We start from the raw sequence: 18,325 nt of genomic DNA on the forward strand, positions 1-18,325 counted from the left end.
TGAGCTTGCAACACACATGACATTTATTTTTGATTCTCATACCCATCCTGTGAGACAGCACTTTCCACTTTACAGACGTGAAATCCAAGGTTCAGTCATTCTCAATAACCTGCCCCAGGACAGGGAGCTGAGAGCTGACAAACCCTACACCCCACTCCCCACCACACTTCTGTCTTCCAGTTTCACAGCAATGAACAGTCTGGGTGGTTTTGGCAAAGCTTCTTCTAAGAACTGGCTCTTAGAAGAAACCTCTGGTCATTATCTGACTGAATGTCACATACACGCATAGTAGGAAACTGCATGAGGAGTCTTTTCCTTAAATCTGGTTACCTGCGCTGCCTCATAAATTGCTTCATCCATTAAAACACGTTCCTAAGGTCCATGGCAAACTTTCCAGGAATTCGATCCCCTTCTTTTGCCTAGCCCATACCCTTGGCCTCCCTGTCAAGAGATCCAGGTGGCCCAGCTTCCAGTAGTTCACCTGGACCTGTCCAGCAAACCAAACACCTCTGTGAAACGCTCTCTGTCCAGGATCTGTCCATAGCGCAGAGTGAGGTAGAAGGTCTGCTTCCCATTGTACTGCTTGATACGCACAAACACATCCTGTGACCATTCCTCAGTGTCTGTCAGGGGTATCACTTCTGCCACAAGACAGTATGTATCCTGCCGCCAGCCCCAGAAGGTCAGGTGAGCTACTCGCAGTATGGTGCCAGACTCGTTCACATACAGGATGCCCACTAGTCTCCGGAAGAAATAGCTCATCCAGCACAGCATAGCCAGGGCAAAGCTAGCTATCCCGCTCATGAAGCACAGAGAGTTGAAAGTTATGAGGTCCTGGGAGTACAAGTAGAAGCCCGGTGGCCAGGCCACCACTGTCAGGGCAGTCTGTGCTACCTTTAGCCGAGACAAGAACCCAAAGGACCTGATGGCATCAAAACGGTAGACCATGTGGAATTTCTCCGTCTCTGTGCCTGGTGGTTTCTCCTTTGAGGTGGGCGACCTGCTCCCCACCCACCTCTTGGAATGCTCTTGTCTACTGAAGTACCAGAGCTCATGAAAAGGCCTTCCCCATGCAGCTGGCCCTGGCCCTGGCCCCTGCAACCTCAGCACAGTTCGCAGGAGGGCAGCCTAGAAGGGAGATAAGAGACCATTTTTCTCATGAAACTCAAACATGCTAATCACACAATGAACATCTGCAAAGCACTGCACCCAGAGGATTCCCCCAATCCTTCAAGGTCACCATTATGAACAGAGGAAGGAAAGGTAAACCAGATGTTTTACTTTACCAAAAGCTATTCCAGACAGGTAGCATTTCCACTTTACCATTAAGGTAACTAAGCCAGACAGGGTAAGAAATTTACCCAAGCACACACAGCCAGTGAGTATAGCATAGTCTGACTTTCAAACTGGTCCTCTATTCTTCTAGGCCAGTGGTTCTCAACCTTCCTAATGTCGGCCCTTTAATATAGTTCCTGTAGGTGGTAACCCACAGGTTGAGAAACGCTATTCTAGGTAGTTTCAAGTAACTATAGGAAAGAAGGTGCAGTCTTCACTCAACAAATACCTAGGGAGGGCCAACTCTGGGCTGGACACTTGATCCACAAGGCTGAGTGACAAAGCACCAAGCAGAAAACTAAATCATCAATGTTCCAGTGGGAAACCTTTTTAGTTATCTTGGGTGCTAGAGGAAACTGCTGTTTGTTCTTAGTCTCGTTTGGGGAATAAGGAACAGCAGAAGAGGAGCAGTTAGGCTGGGAGGCTCCAACTCCTAGCACAGAGATTTTATTAGGTGACTAGTAAAGTGGAAAAAGCTCTGGGCTTTGGAGCTAGATATGGGTTCCAACCCTGGCTCCAACAATCACTAGCTGTGGATCCTTGGGCAAGTTATTCCATCTCTCTGAGCTTCAGTTTTCCCGCCTTTCAAAACGGAGACTCAAAAGATACTGAACGAGAGGATGGTTTTAAAGCCCTCAACTTAGGCGGGCGCGGTGGCTCATGCCTGCAATCTCAGCACTCTGGGAGGCCGAAGTGGGTGGATTGCCTGAGGCAGAGTGAAATCTCATCTCTAAAAATAGCCGGGCGTTGTGGCGGGCACCTTTAGTTCCAGCCGCTTGGGAGGCTGAGGCAATAGAATCGCTTGAGCCTAAGAGAGAGCTTGAAGTTGGGGTGAGCTGTGACGCCACAGCACTTTACCTAGAGAGACAAAGTGAGCCTCTTTCTCAAAAAAATAAAATAAAATAAAATAAAAATAAATAAAGCCCTCAACTTAGTACTTGAAGCACAGCGAGGTTTCAGAGCGAGTTGTAGCTATCACGATTGCTGGCCCACGAGCCTTGAGGGAGGATAGGGAATAGCAAACTTTAACCCACGAGCGAGCTTCCCGCCGTGATTCTCCAAGTTAGAACCTATGCGTCCTGTCTGCCTGCCCCAACCCCGACCCCAGCCCCACCCAACTTCCAAAACGCGTCACGCTCTCTAGGCCCACCGCCGGCTTTCTCACCATGGCCCCGCCGCCTGCTGCCGGAAGTAAATCCCGGCTGCCCCCGGAACCTCCAAGGGCGCATGCTCGGGAGTACGAAGCGCGCGTACACGCGTCGCACTCCGGAAATTGTGGTCCAGAGGCCTTAGCGGGCGCTAATCCCAGGCATTGTGGGAGATTCCCTCCCGACGTGTCTTGGGGTGTAGGAGGTGAACCGGAACTTCCGGGCTGAGTTTCCTGGTGCCAACGAGTACTTTCAGACAGATGAGGGCGGATACCGCGGTCATGGCGGCTCCGGGCCCAGCGCTCTGCCTCTTTGACGTGGATGGGACCCTGACAGCCCCGCGGCAGGTAGGTGGAGCCCGGAGGGCTGGTGGCATCCTGTGCGGAGTCCCTTGTGCTCCCAGATGAGCCTATCGGCTGCCCAGGATGGGATTCAAGGGGCAGCTAAGGACCGCCCATCTCCGCCCGGGGTGCCGAACCTACTCTGGCTTTCTCTAGAGGAACGAGACGGGAGTCCTACCCAGCTCTTCAGAACTTCAGTGTGCGCAGAAACGTGAGACAAGGCTGAAAAACTTAAGAGCAGAAAACTTACTCTTGGAAGTTCGAACTTGGAAAATGCAGTTCTGTACTGTTCTTGCAAACCCTAGGGACTGATGAATCAGGCCCCAGCTCAGGCCTCCTTACCAGCTATATGCCCTCATCGGTACTGTTACCAAGGGGCTTGCCATGTAATACGATATTAAAACCACAAGTTTCCGGGTCAGACAGACCTAGCTTCACGTCTTGACAGCTGTGTGACCTTGAGCAAGGCAATTAACTTCTCTAAGCTCCAGCATATACACTTTTACGTGGGGACATTACCTGTTCCATATAGTATTTGTAAAAATCCAATGGAATGATGCAAGTTCCTGAAAGTATCTTGCACACCTCCATCGCCCCCTTTTTCAGCTCCTGCGGTGGACCAGGGTGATGGAGGAGTTTTAGGTCATTACAGGCACACATAAGTTTCAGTTATGAGGCTCTCTTTGTCCACCTTTCACAAGTTGGTTGCTAAACGCCAGCCATTCAAACGTGAGACAGGGCCCAGAAGGCTTCAGTATGTTCATCTTCTGTTCCGCCTCCCTTAGTTGTGGCTGATGGTAGCAGTGCTGTGTTCCAAAAGACCGTGTCAAATGTGTGTGACCTTTGACATCATTATACTCTTCTCAGCCATGAGTTTCATCCACACTCAACTCCCAAGTTGTCAAAGGTCCTTTCTGACTTTGAAATTAATCAACACATACTTGTTGGTTGTGGAGAGCTCAGGTGGTCTACAGCTGAGGTCAGCAATTCGTTTTTTGTTTTGTTTTTTTAGTAATTCGTTTTTTGTACAGAGCCATGTAGTAAATACTTTTGTTTCTGTAGTCCATATGGTGTGCAGTAACTACAGTACTCAAATTTAGTGCAAAAGCTGCTGGAGACCATATGCAAACATAGAGTGGCTATATTCCAATAAAACTATCACAAAAAGAAACAGTAACTCAATTTTGCCCTCTAGGGTTTACATTTTAAATCTTTTTTGCATGGTATCATTGGTCCATGTCAGCCTTCCTTTATCTTTCATCCCAGATAGGATAGTTATTACTGTTTTAAATATAAAGAAACTCAGACACAGTGAAGCCTTGACCTCCTCACTATCACACTATCACACAGCAGACCTGATACAAGTCCCTGGACTCAGGGTATTTATCAAGTTTGTGAGCTAAGGTAGAAACTTCTAGTTACTGGGTATGCTGTTCAGGAAGGTGCTTCAGATTCCCAGAAAGAATCAGAATATATAAGCATAAAGTATAAAATAGTAAGGAAACCAGATGGCCCAGAATGTTTTCCCTTGCAGCATTTGAAACAGGATATTTTTTGCAATGAATATAAGTAATTTTAACACTCAAATGCTCAAAAGAAAATCTATAATTTAAAAGCGAATTTTTGACTGGGTGCAGTGTCTTATACCTGTAATCCTGGTGAGCTTAGGAGTTCAGGACCAGCCTGAGTAAAAGTAAGACTCCATCTCTACTAAAAATAGAAAAACTGGCTATTTACCATGGTGGGCCCTTGTAGTCCCAGCTACTCAAGAGACTGAGGCAGGAGGAGGATCACGTAAGCCCAAGAGTTTAAGGTTGCTGGGAGCTATGATGATGCCATTCCATTCTGCCCAGGGCAACAATAATACTCTGTCTCAAATAAATAAGGATTCAGGATCTATTAGAGAAAAAGAAAAATATAAAGGGGAATTATTTCTGTGTGGTCGGTACTCTGGGTAAAAAATAAAATTTTTGCAACAGATCTATTTGTTATGTAACCTTTCCCCTCCTCAATATATGTGCATTCTCAAATACTGTAATCACCATACAATCTGGAAACAGAATAATGGCTATCTTCTCTTGCAGTTGCTGAATTGCTATGACCTAAACAAATAAAATCTGATTAGCACGGACTCCCAAGATTTGCACATTTTACTTTTTTTTTTTTTAATTCTTTCCATTATGAAGACATTTCACTGTTTTAGTAGAAGTTTGTTGTGCTGAGTCCTTTCCTACAAATGCCATTCTAAAAAACAGTTGGGACTTAGAACAAAAATCTATAAAAAGAGTGAGGGGCAGAAACAGGTGAATCGTTTTCCAGCTTTGTATCATGAAAAATTACAATCACAGAATCATTGAAAAAATACTACACAAATCACCCCTGTCTCCACGACTTAAATTCAAAAATAGTTGACATGTGACTATATTAACTTGGTCTTGACATTTTTTCTTTTACAGAACAACTTCCTAAGCAGCAGTCATCACAGTACTGTCCTTCGTTCCTGTGAATTTTAAACTGTCCCTCTTAGAAACAAAGACATTCAGTTTTCTAACCATAGTATCATTATCACCTAAGAAAATTATCAATAGTCCTTAGTATTTCATACTGTATATAGTCCAGGTCAGCAGATATTTTTCTATAAAAGGTAAATATCAGATAGTAAATATTTGAGGCTTCTCAGGGCATGTGGTCTTAGTCATCACCAATCAACCCTGTTAGAGCGTCAAAGCAGCCATGGACACCACCATATACATGAATGGGCATGGCTGTGCCTAATAATACTTAACATAAACAGGCCACAGGCCTGATTATGGCTCATAGCCCCTACTTTGGTGACTCCTCCTCTACTCCATAGTAAAATTTTCTTAATTGCCCCCTCAAAAAAAGTTTTTTATAATTGGCATTTTTTCCAGAAAGTGAATTTTTTTTTTCTTGAGACAGTCTCACTTTGTCGCCCCCCGATAGAGTACTGTGGCATAGCTCACAACAATCTCAAAACTCTTGGGCTCAAGCTAACCTCTTGCCTCAGTTTTTTCTATTTTTAGTAGAGACGAGGTCTTGCTTTTCCTTGGTCTGGCCTGGAACTCCTGAGCTCAAACAATCCACCTGTCTAGGCCTCCCAGAGTGCTGGGATTACAGGCGTGAGCCACCTCACCTGGCCAGTTTAGATGTTTTGTTGTAGTTACAGCATCTGAGTCTTTTTTTTTTTTAGAGACAGAGACTCACTTTGTCATCCTTCAGTAGAGTGCTATGGCATCACAGCTCACAGCAACCTTCAGCTTTTGGGCTTAGGCGATTCTCTTGCCTCAGTCTCCCCAGTAGCTGGGACTATAGGCGCTCCACAATGCCCTACTATTTTTTGTTGCAGTTTGGCCAGGGCCAGGTTCAAACCCACCACCCTTGGTATAAGGGGCCAGTGCCCTACTCACTGAGCCACAGGCACTGCCCCAGCATCTGGGTCTTATTTCCTGTCAAATAATATTTACTTCCATTTAGAGTCAAAAAGTTGCCATCTACAATCCATTCACCTTGAATAACATGTCATGATGCGTGACCACAATACCATTTAGCTCATGAACATGTACAAGGGTTAAGATACAATATAAATTGTTTGCTGAGTAAGGGGGTGCATGTCTGCAGTCCCAGCAACTTAGGAGGCTGAGGCAGGAGGATAATTTGACCCCAAGAATCCTGGTCCATCCTGGACAACAGCGGGGGGAAAAAAAAATTTGCATGTGAAAAGATAAATTGTTAGCCGGGCCTTGTGTGGGCGCCTGTAGTCCCAGCTGCTCGGGAGGCTGAGGCAACAGAATCGCGTAAGCCCAAGAGTTGGAGGTTGCTGTGAGCCGTGTGACGCCACGGCACTCTACCCGAGGGCGGTACAGTGAGACTCTGTCTCTACAAAAAAAAAAATGATAATAAAATAAAATAAAGAAAAGATAAATTGTACCCTTACATTTACGTTTGAAGATGGAAGTATTGCTGCTGTTGTTTATAATTTGCATTTTTAGTATTTTATATCTTCCTTCCTCACTTCCTTGCATTCTCATGTTAGGTCTGAGCAAACTATTCTGGGACTCTGGGACTGATTTTTACAGTTTTCACAGACTTTTAGAGGCTATTAGTGCAATTCTAAATTTTGTCTAATAGGGTGAGAGTCCACTGTAAAATGTAGAAGAGATCGTACTTTCTTTTTTTTTTTTTTTTTTGACAGAATCTCACTCTGTCACCCTTGGTAGAGTATTGTGGTATCATAGTTCACAGCAATCTCAAACTCTTGGGCTTAAGAGATCCTTTTACCTCAGCCTCTGGAGTAGCTGGGACTACAGGCACCCACCACAATCCCCAGCTGCCCTGTTTCCCCGAAAATAAGACATCCTTCGAAAATAAGACCTACTTACAGGAAAGATAAGACATCCCCTGAAAATAAGACCTAGCGCATCTTTGGGAGCACACCTTAAGGGAAACGGTATTTTTACAGATGGGGACCAGCTCAGGCTGGTCTCGAACTCATGATCTCAAGCAATCCACCCACCTTGGCCTCCCAGAGTGCTAGGATTACAGGCGTGAGCCACCATGCCCAGTGTAGATTACACTATAAACCCTTATATGCAATTTTATTTTAGTTATGTGCACATACTAACCTAAAAAAAGCTTTTAAAGAAAAAAGATTGAATTTCAGATGTATATACTGAGATTGAATTAAATACTTTTTTTGTGGGTTTTCAAACGTCTAATAACTTTTTTTGTAAAGATATTCAATAAGAGGGTGGCGCCTGCTCAGTGAGTAGGACACCAGCTCCATATACCAAGGGTGGTGGGTTCAAACCCTGCCCTGGCCAAACTACAACAAAAAAATAGCTGGGCATTGTGGCGGGCGCCTGTAGTCCCAGCTACTTGGGAGGCTGAGGCAAGAGAATCACCTAAGCTCAAGAGCTGGAGGTTGCTGTGAGCTGTGACGCCACAGTACTCTACTGAGGGCCACAAAATAAAACTCTGTTTCTAAAAAAAAAAAAATGCTAGCCGGGAGTTGTAGCGGGCGCCTGTAGTCCCAGCTACTCGGGAGGCTGAGGCAAGAGAATCACCTAAGCCCAGGAGTTGGAGGTTGCTGTGAGCTGTGTGAGGCCACGGCACTCTACCGAGAACCATAAAGTGAGACTCTGTCTCTACAAAAAAAAAATGCAATTAAGATTGTTGGCCAGGCGTGGTGGCTCACACCTATAATCCTAGCACTCTGGGAGGATAGGCAGGTGGATCAGTTGAGCTCAGCAGTTCCAGACCAGCTTGAGCAAGAGTGAGATTCAGTCTCTACTATTAAAATCAGCCAGGCATGGGCGGCGCCTGTGGCTCAGTCGGTAAGGCGCCGGCCCCATATACCAAGGGTGGCGGGTTCAAACCCGGCCCCGGCTGAACTGCAACCAAAAAAAAAAAATAGCCGGGCGTTGTGATGGGCGCCTGTAGTCCCAGCTACTCGGTTCGCTGAGGCAAGAGAATCGCTTAAGCCCAGGAGTTGGAGGTTGCTGTGAGCTGTGTGATGCCATGGCACTCTACCGAGGGCCATAAAGTGAGACTCTGTCTCTACAAAAAAAAAAATCAGCCAGGCATAGTGGTGGGCACCTGTAGTCTCAGCTACTGGGGAGGCAGGAGGATCACTTGAACCCAGGAGTTTTGAGGTTGCTCTGAACTGAGCTGACGACATTACACTCTAGCTTGAGCAACAGGGTGAAATTCTGTCTCAAAAAAAAAAAAAAAAAGATTGCTCAAAGTGCTGAAATATTAAAACTTTAAAAAATTTATTGTGGGCTGGGCAGGTGCCTCACACCTGTAATCCCAGAACTCTGGGAGGCCAAGGTGAATAGATTGCCTGAGCTCACAAGTTTGAGACCGGGCTGAGCCAGAGTGATATCCCAACTCTAAAAATAGCCAACATTGTGGTGGGCACCTGTAGTCCCAGCTACTTGGAAGGCTGAGGTAAGAAAATCGCTTGACCGCAGGAGTTTGAGGTTGCTGTGAGCTGTGACACCACAGAACTCTACAAGGGCAAGAAAGTAAGAGACTCTATCTCAAAAAAATAAAATAAAATGATAAAATTTGGTAAAAATAAGTAACATTTAACAAGTTTATTGTAGTAAAAGGTTGATGCCCCAAAATTACAAGTAAAATATTTGAAGTTATCTAAGGACTTAGTAGCTGAACTGGCCTACATGAAAATGAGGCTTGGATTACTCTTGCAGTTTTAGTGTTCTCATTATTTTGTGGCTCATAACTATTTTTTTTCTTGAAATGTAGAAGATTACCAAAGAAATGGATGAATTTCTGCAAAAATTGAGGCAGAAGATCAAAGTTGGAGTGGTAGGCGGGTCGGACTTTGATAAAGTACAGGAGCAGCTGGGAGATGATGGTAAATGATATGTTACTGATTACATTTTGGTAAAAGATTAACTTCTTATGAGAATATTGGGACTGTAGCCAAGTATCATAAGCAACCTGAAACCTTTCTCTATCTGCTTCTTTCTTTGAGGAAACATTTTCTCTACCTTTGCTTTTCCTCTGCTTCTTTTTTCTTTATCCCACATACAATCATTCCCAATTCCTCTGCTTTTAATTCTATAAATTTCTGGAGTTGTTGATGGAGTATTTGGTACTCAGATGTGTGTTTAGATTTACTTAGGTGATTATACAAGATAATCTCTGCCTGGGACACTTCTTACTTGTCCCTGTTCACTACCCTTCTGGCCTCATTTTAGGCCCCATGTCCTGACTGTCTTTCTTACCCATCAGTGGAGGTGCCCTCGGTGTCTACGTGCCTCCTTCCTTTTGCCCTAACACAGTGTTTCACCGAGTTCCATCATCATGACTCAGCCACCCCACCACACTCACACACACACACTCTGAAACAGAGTCTTCAGCACAGGACCTTGGGAAGCTGGGAAATCTTAGTCACCCCTTCACTGGATATTTCAATTTGATAGGTCTATGGACCCTGGAAATGGAATTTTAGCAACCACCTGGAAGAAATTCTAATATACTGCTGATGTAGCAGTCTCTTAACTGTTGAAAACTATCTGGTTATATGCTCGTCTTGAAGACCAGGTCTAGGGTTATACATCTGCATAGCCCCGCAGCTTCTGGGGTGCCTGGCCTATAAGAATAAGTAGGTAGGGCAGCACCCGTAGCTCAGTGGGAAGGGCGCTGGCCACATACACCCAGGGTGGCTGCAGGGCTGGCGGGTTCGAACCTGGCCCAGGCCAGCTAAAACAATGACAACTGCAACAAATAAAATAGCCGGGCGTTGTGGTGGGCGCCTATAGTCTAGCTACTTGGAAGGCTGAGGCAAGAGAAACACTTAAGCCCAAGAATTTGAGGTTGCTGTGAGCTGTGATGCCACAGTACTCTACCAAAGGTGACAAAGTGAGACTCTGTCTCACTCATATATATATATATATAAAGTAGGTGAGGAGATAGATGAATTGATCTTTCGACTCCAGGTGCTACCAGCATATCACATCTTGGAACCAACTCCTCTAGAGCAAGATTCTTCAGCCTCAGAGCCACTGACATTTTGGACCAAATAATTCTGTTATGGGGGGTTTCCTGGGCATTGTAGGGGATTTAGCACCATTCTTTACCTTTATCCTCTAGATGTCTGCAGCGTACACACACACACACACCCTGTATTGGCAAACAAAAATGTCTCCAGCCATTGCCAGCTGTCATCTGGGAGTAAAATCACTGACATTTGAGAACTACTGTTGTAGATACAATATCTTAAAATACGGATCTCCATTACTGGAAGAGTAGGTTTTGTAATCCTTTGAAATTCCTCTATTCCACTTACACTTAATTTTCCTTCTAAGTGTTCTGCTTGGGAATGCTATAAACAATATAATGGGGCACATTAAGCCCTGGAAATCATATTTCCTAACTATGATTGCCCTTTCTGCCCCTAGTCAGATATTTAACCACACACGCAGAGAAGTTTTTGTCTGCATAGCATAGTGTCTGTACCTTCCAGAGCATGTACAACAATAGAATCAAAACATTGACAAGCTAGAAGAAAGCTGAAGGCCCACCTGAATCAGAATCAGCTGGGAAACTTATTAAAAGACACACATGGGGCCCCACCCACCACACAGGGGAATCTGCACTCTATTGCCTAAAGTGAGAATCCCTTCCTTAAAGTTTATGTGAGTAGTCTCCAGATTAAGTGATTAATCACCTAAAGATGGGCCAGTGACTGTGGCTCAAAGGAGTAGGGTGCTGGTCCCATATGCCGGAGGTGGCGGGTTCAAACCCAGCCCTGGCCAAAACTGCAAAAAAAAAAAAAAAAGAATCACCTAAAGAACTTTTTTTTTTTTTTTTTTTTTAGTTTGATTTTTAGCCTGTCTCCTGCTAATTCTGATTCAAAAAGCCTGAGAGCAGAGCTTGGAAATCTATAATACATTTTCACTCACTGCCCTGGTGCTACTGGTTTGGGGTTCGGGAGCCGTTAAAGGCAGCATCTTCTTTTTTTTTTTTTTTTTTTTTTTTGTGGTTTTTGGCCGGGGCTGGGTTTGAACCTGCCACCTCCGGCATATGGGACCGGCACCCTACTCCTTGAGCCACAGGCGCCACCCAAACAGTTTTTTTTTTTTTTGGCTGGGGCTGGGTTTGAACCCACCACCTCTGGCACATGGGACCTGCGCCCTACTCCTTAAGCCACAGGCACCACCCCGGCAGCATCTTCTTTACAGACAGGCAGACTAAAGTCAGGAACGTGAAATAACCCCTCACTGAGTTTCCAGTCTCCAGCCCTGTTGTCAGGCGAGCATTTAAATTTGTAACCCAAAGAGCCTTTTTTAAAAAATAAGGAGCTTTTTTCTGCTTTCTCTCAGTCCATTAAGATGAGATAGTCTTTCACAGTCCTTAAAAGTACTATTAATCAAAGAAGTAGAAACAGGGGGACGGTGTCTATGGCTCAGTGGAGTGGGGCACTGGCTCCATATACAGGAGATGGCGGGTTCAAGCCCAGCCCTGGCCCAAAACTGCAAAAAAAAAAAAGAAGTAGAAACAGGGCTGGGTGTTGTGGCTCACGCCTGTAATGTCAGCACTTTTGAAGGCCAAGGCAGGAGGATTACTTGAGGCCAGGAGTCAAGACAAGTCTGGGTGACATAGAACTTGTCTCTATAAAAAAAAAAACATAGAAATACGTGTTTTAATTCATTGCATTTTAAGTCTTTCTTTGCTTTGATTGTAGTGGTTGAAAAATATGATTACGTGTTTCCAGAAAATGGTTTGGTAGCATTCAAAGATGGGACGCTCTTGTGTAAACAGGTAAGTTCTTCAGTATCTGAACCACTATATACTACTATTAAATTGCTTTCTTTTTTTTTTTTTTTTGAGACAAGAGTCTCACTTTATCATCCTTGGTAGAGTGCTGTAACGTTATAGCTCACAGCAACCTCCAGCTCTTGGGCTTAGGTGATTCTCTTGCCTCAGCCTCCCGTGTAGCTGGGACTACAGGTGCCTGCCACAACGCCCGGCTATTTTTTTGTTACAGTTTGGCTGGGGCCAGGTTCGAACCTGCCACCCTCAGTATATGGGGCTAGTGCCCTACCCACTGAGCCACAGGTGCCACCCTGTTAAATTGCTTTCTATAAGCTTATTTGGCATTGGATGTTCTGGAGAGGTACCCTGGGAAGCTGAGGAACAGGGATAGGAATGAATCTTCACTCTATATTCTTTTCTTCAGTTTTGAACTTTAATTTAAATCTGAACTTAGAATCATGTGACCATTGCAAATCTAAATTGATAACTAAGTTTTCATAATTTTTTAAGGATATTAAATCTAATACTTATGATAGCACAAACTAGGACAGGCTGCCTCACTCTAAGCATTTTTAAGAGGTGCTATGTAGGCTCAGCGCTTGTAGGTCAAACAGCTAAGGCGCCAGCCACATACACCAGAGCTGGCGGGTTTGAATCCAGTCCAGGCCCTCCAAACAACAATGGTGACGTCAATAACCAAGAAAAAAAAAGCCGGGTGTTGTGGCGGGCGCCTGTATTTCCAGCTACTTGGGTGGCTGAGGCAAGAGAATTGCCTAAGCCCAAGAGCTGGGGGTTGCTGTGAAATGTGATGCCACTCTACCGAGGGCAATAAAGTGAAACTCTTGTCTCAAAAAAAAAAAAAAAAGAGGTGCTGTGTAGCTCTTAATAGTAGTAAGTGGAACAAATACATTTTCTATCAGCATTTGTAAACATTTTAATTGAATAAAAGCAGCTCCAGTAAACATTTTGGACCTTCCAGAAAGCGTCTGAAAAATAATGAATACAAAAATCTTGAATAATGAAGCAGAAAATGCTTCTGACTAAAGCCTTTCTGGTCTGTCTGATGTTTTTAACCAGAGTAAAAAGAGAAAGAATTAAAGCGAGCGGGGACTGTCAGTATCTGTCCGTATCAGCCTAGCGGCTTCCGGACAGCAGTGGCCAAAGGCCTGGGTTTACTGCAAAGCTGTTTGAAAATGCCTCCTGCTGAATCAAATAACTGTAGTGTTTTCTTTATCTAGAATATTCAAGGTCACCTGGGTGAGGCTTTAATCCAAGATTTAATCAACTACTGTCTGAGCTACATTGCAAAAATTAAACTCCCAAAGAAGAGGTGAGTTTGCTTTTAGGAAAGCTCCCCTGGAATGTAGAGTAATGTCATTTGGTGGGTTCATGTGGGTCATCTCCAAATCTGACTTAACTATAAGAATCACGTGGGCTGGGGCCAGGCTCAGAGGCTCACACTTGTAATCCCAGCACTCTAGGAGGCCGAGGCAGGCAGATTGCTTGAGCTCAGAAGTTCAGGCTGGTCATCATTGCAGATGGGTGATGGGTACATGAGGGGTCCTTATCTTATTCTGTTTGCCTTTAATCATAGGTTAGAAATTCTCCATAGTAAAAAGTTAAAATACACATATATCTGAAGTTAGTTCTGTCTTTACTTTGACTAAGCGTTAAGGGACCATAAAAAGCCAGGCACAGTGGTTCATGCCTATAATTCTAGTGCTTTGGGAGGCTGAGGTGGGAGGATTGCTTGAGGCCAGGGGTTGGCGACCAGCCTGAGCAAGAGTAAGATCCTGGCTCTATCAAAAAAAAAAAAAAAAAAAAATGGCTCAGCGCCTGTAGCCCAGTGGTTAGGGCACCGGCCACATATACCGGGACTGGCAGGTTCAAACCTGGCCCGGGCCTGCTAAACAACAATGACAACTACAACAAAAAAATATCCAGGTGTTGTGGTGGGCGCCTGTAGTCCCAGCTACTCAGGAGGCTGAGGCAAGAGAATCACTTAAGCCCAAGAGTTGGAGGTTGCTATGAGGGCGACATAATGAAACTCTGTCTCAAAAAAATAAATAAAAATAAGTAAATGAATTACTTAGGTGTGGTGGTGCATACCTGTAGTCCTTGCTACTTGTGAGGCTGAGGCAGGAGGATCACTTGAACCCAGGAGTGTGAGGTGGGGGTGAGCTATGATGATACCACTGCACCCTAACCTGGGTAACAGGGTGAGACCTGTCTCCAAAAAACAAAAAAGAGACAAGACACAATCCTGCCCTCAAACAGTTTATCCTCTAATGAGGGAGAGGGACATGCAAAGCTGTGATTCCATAATAGTATAAGATCCCCAGTGAACCCAGGAAGCAAAACTCAGACCTGCCGTAAGCAGTGATTGATCATATTTGCATCAGTACAAACCACATGCTCGGTGTAGGTCAGGGGCAGGTGCAGTAAGACTGCAGAGCCCAGGTCTTCAGGAAAAATGTGAATGCTTGATAAACCACCCTAATCCTTATTTTTGAGAAGCTTGCTAATGCGTTAGCTACCCTCTGTGCCTTGGGAATGAGAGTAATAATACATTCTTGAGTTGGGGGGAAAGAAATTGAGCCCTGTTTCTGACCCATAGCCCTAGCGTGTTGTCAACTCTGTGCACGTGCCGAAGATGCAGTGGACAGGGCTGGATCTCTGCCAACTCTGGACTAGCTGGACATGAGATTTTCCAAAGGTTTTTGAGGCATGTGTATTTTGTTAAATCATTTGCCTCCTCTGTAAGTTAGCACAGCAAGAAAAGGGTCCAGCTGATTGAGTTTTGCTGTTTTTACCCTACTCAGTGAGCATTTATGGATTCCCAGTTTACAAAATACCTTTACATAAACTGGTAAATTTATTTTAATAAGACCTTTTAGAGGTAACCAGAGCAAGTGCCATAGGCCTTTCTTATATAAGTGAATGAATGATGGGTTGGAGAGATGCCCAGAGCCAAACATCCTAGTAAGAGGCCACCTTGGCCTTCAACAGGTCCTCAGCCCTGCACTTGGCGTGTAGCCTCTCAGTATTATGGTGGCTGCTGACTGGAGAGCAGGACTATGTGATTTTTTTTTTTCCTTCTTGGGGACGGAGTCTCACTTGGTTGCCCTTGGTAGAGTGCTGTGGCGTCATGGCTCACAGCAACCTCCAACTCCTGGCCTCAAGCTATCTTGCCTCAGTTTTTCTTTCTTTTTTTTTTTTTTTTTTGTAGAGACAGAATCTCACTTTACCGCCTTCAGTAGAATGCCATGATGTCACAGGACTCACAGCAACCTCTAGCTCTTGGGCTTCCACGATTCTCCTGCCTCAGCCTCCCGAGCAGCTGGGATTATAGGCGCCCGCCACAACACCCGACTATTGCCTCAGTTTTTCTATTCTTAGAAGAGATGGGGTCTCGCTTTTTGCTCAGGCTAGTCTTGAACTCGTGAGCTCAAGCAATCCACCTGCCTCAGCCTCCCAGAGTACTGAGATTACAGGCGTGAGCCATCTCCCCCGGCAGGCTACTTGGTTGAAATAGCAAAAAGAGATCAGAAAAAGTATTTTTGTAGGGTTCCCAGGCATCAACACTTAGAACTAGAGCACACTTTGCACTACATAATTTATCACAAATTTTGTCTTCAACAATGATTAACCTTCAAGCTGAGTTTTCAAGAAACTGTTTTGAGATTCAAACTTGAAACATAGTGGGAAAATACTGTTTTTAGACATCTCTATGTGAAGTAACTAAAATAATATTAGGGGCTGGGCCTGGTGGCTCACACCTATAATCCTAGCACTCTGGGAGGCTGAGGTGGGTGGATTGCCTGAGCTCCCGTGTTGGAGACCAGCCTGAACAAGAATGAGACCCCTTAGCCGGGCGTTGTGGTGGGCGCCTGTAGTCCCAGCTACTCGGGAGGCTGAGGCAAGAGAATCGCTTAAGCCAGGAGTTGGAGGTTGCTGTGAGCTGTGTGAGGCCACGGCACTCTACCGAGGGCCATAAAGTGAGACTCTGTCTCTACAAAAAAAAAAAAAAAAGAATGAGACCCCATCTCTTTTTTTTTTTTTTTTATTTTGGTCAGGGCTAGGTTTGAACCCGCCACCTCCGGCATATGGGACCGGCGCCCTACTCCTTGAGCCACAGGCGCCGCCCGAGACCCCATCTCTTAAAATAGCTGGGCGTTGTGGCGGGTGTGTGTGGTCCCACCTACTTGGGAGGCTGAGGCAAGAGATTCACTGGACCCCAGGAGTTTGAGATTCCCATGAGCTGTGACATCATGGCATTGTACCAAGGGTGACAAAGTGAGACTCCGTCTCAAAAAAGAATTAAAATAATGTTAGAGGCCAGGCACCATTACAGTTCACACCTGTAATGCTAGCACTCTGGGAGGCTGAGTGGAGAGGATCCCTTGAGCTCAGGAGTTTGAGACCAGCCAGAACAAGGGGGAAACCCTGTTTCTATTAAAAATAGGGAAATTAGGTGGTGGTGATAGCAGGCACCTGTAGTCCCAGCTACTCAGTAGGCTGAGGGAGGAGGATCTCTTGACCCCAAGAGTATGAACTGTGATGCTACGGCACTCTAGCCTGGACAATAGGGTGAGATTCTTTCTCAAAACATGCATGCATACATACATACATACGTACATACATAAAAAATAATGTTAGGTTGTTCTTTTCTGTGATCAAATCAAACCTTTAGTAGCAGTCTGGGTTAAATTAGATTTCCTCAGTTATTACTGATTCTCACTAGACAATTCTCAGAGCCTTTTTCTGTGTAGCTTTGCTTGGTACAATCAGTCTGTTCAAGACCTCACTAGCAAAGTAGGTTTTGGGACATATATTTTCAAACTCCTTAGGGGTCTGACTGTTCTTGTAATGCTGGAGATCATTTTCAAAGCTCTTTACTAGCTGTAAAAATCGCTGCCTGATAGTAGCACTGTCTAACAGAAATACCATGTGAGGCTTGGCGCCCATAGCTCAGTGGTTAGGGTGCCAGCCACATACACAGGGCTGGTGGGTTTGAACCTGGCCTGAGCCTGCTAAAAAAACGAAAACAGTAGTGACAAGTACAACAACAGAAAAAATAGCCAGGCATTATGGCGAGGGCCTGTAGTCCCAGCTACTTGGGTGGGAGGCTGAGGCAAGAAAATTGCTTAAACCCAAGAGTTTGAGGTTGCTGTGAGCTGTGACATCACGGCACTCTACTGAGGGAGACATAGTGAGACTCTGTCTCAAAAAAGAAATATAATGTGAGCTGTGTATAATTTTAAATGTTCTATAGCCACATCTTTAAAAACAGAAAAGAAGAGGTGAAATTAATTTTAATAATAAACTGTATTATCCTTAACCCAATACTTCCAAAATACCAACTTTTTGTTAAAATGGTTATAATTTGGCCCATACAAAACATGACCAATGACTGCATTCCTTTTTCATATTAAGTCTTTCAAATCTAATCTCAATTTGAATTAGCTACATTTCCAGATTGTGCTGTGCAGTGTGGCAGCCGCAAACGGCACTTTTAGCTACTGTATGGCACAGCATTGTCGCAAAAAACACGGGTCACATAGTCTCTGATGTTTAGAATTTCCCAACCTCTTAGATTGTTTATCTATCTATAATATTCCCCAAATAAATAATGTGTTTTGGGCACCCTCTGTCACCCTTTCCTCCCCAGGGGTACTTTCATTGAATTCCGCAATGGGATGTTAAACGTGTCCCCTATTGGAAGGAGCTGCAGCCAGGAAGAACGCATTGAGTTCTATGAACTCGATAAAGTGAGTCTTTCTGAAATTTCCTTGGTGAATGGCTGGGTTTATGAAAGTAAGATAAGATGTACAACTTTGTAGCCAGTAGTTAAAGCGTGCTTTCTAAATTGCAGTATAATACACAATTGGTATCTTTTTGTTTTTCTCAGAAAGAAAATATAAGACAAAAATTTGTAGCTGATCTACGGAAAGAGTTTGCAGGAAAAGGCCTCACATTTTCCATAGGTATTGTATATTCAAATGTTTTGGTGCCCATTTGCTAGGAGTTTGTTATGGGCTGGTGAACTGTTGAGATTGGACTGCATCTGTTTTCAGGTGGGCAGAGGGCTGAGCAAGTAATCTGATCTGGAGAGGAGAACCAACCACTCACTCTTCTGCAGAATTGTTCATAGTGAGATGGTTTCCAGACTGTTAGCTTTTGTTCTAAGTTCTT

General features: G+C 44.5%; 2 protein-coding genes across 2 annotated transcripts in view; one reads left to right on the forward strand and one right to left on the reverse strand.

Moving 5' to 3' along the window:
* On the reverse strand, window positions 1–3,415 carry TMEM186 (transmembrane protein 186). The gene is made up of 3 exons (XM_053556662.1): window positions 3,344–3,415; window positions 2,501–2,899; window positions 1–1,128 (listed from the first exon to the last, which is right to left on the reverse strand). The coding sequence occupies exons 1-3, from the start codon at window positions 3,413–3,415 to the stop codon at window positions 478–480; spliced, it is 1,122 nt and encodes a 373-aa protein (XP_053412637.1). The 3' UTR covers window positions 1–477.
* The window catches only part of PMM2 (phosphomannomutase 2), a 27,973-nt gene continuing 12,346 nt past the window's right edge, over window positions 2,699–18,325 (forward strand). Inside the window, exons 1-6 of the mRNA XM_053557341.1 lie at window positions 2,699–2,830; window positions 9,113–9,224; window positions 12,060–12,136; window positions 13,369–13,460; window positions 17,802–17,901; window positions 18,042–18,117. Coding sequence (XP_053413316.1) covers window positions 2,744–2,830; window positions 9,113–9,224; window positions 12,060–12,136; window positions 13,369–13,460; window positions 17,802–17,901; window positions 18,042–18,117 — 544 coding nt within the window. The 5' untranslated portion in view covers window positions 2,699–2,743. The remainder of the gene's footprint in view (window positions 2,831–9,112; window positions 9,225–12,059; window positions 12,137–13,368; window positions 13,461–17,801; window positions 17,902–18,041; window positions 18,118–18,325) is intronic.

This window comes from Nycticebus coucang, chromosome 12 (genome assembly GCF_027406575.1).
Source record: "Nycticebus coucang isolate mNycCou1 chromosome 12, mNycCou1.pri, whole genome shotgun sequence".
In the NCBI taxonomy this organism is placed as follows: Eukaryota; Metazoa; Chordata; class Mammalia; order Primates; family Lorisidae; genus Nycticebus; species Nycticebus coucang.

Coding starts and splice junctions, on each gene's coding strand:
- TMEM186 (XM_053556662.1), bottom strand. CDS start 3,415: ATGGAGGTGTGCAAGATACTTTCAGGAACTTGCATCATTCCATTGGAT. Junction 2,900..3,343: donor ACAAATACTATATGGAACAG/GTAATGTCCCCA, acceptor CATCCTGGGCAG/CCGATAGGCTCATCTGGGAG. Junction 1,129..2,500: donor CAGCAGGCGGCGGGGCCATG/GTGAGAAAGCCG, acceptor TCTCCCTTCTAG/GCTGCCCTCCTGCGAACTGT.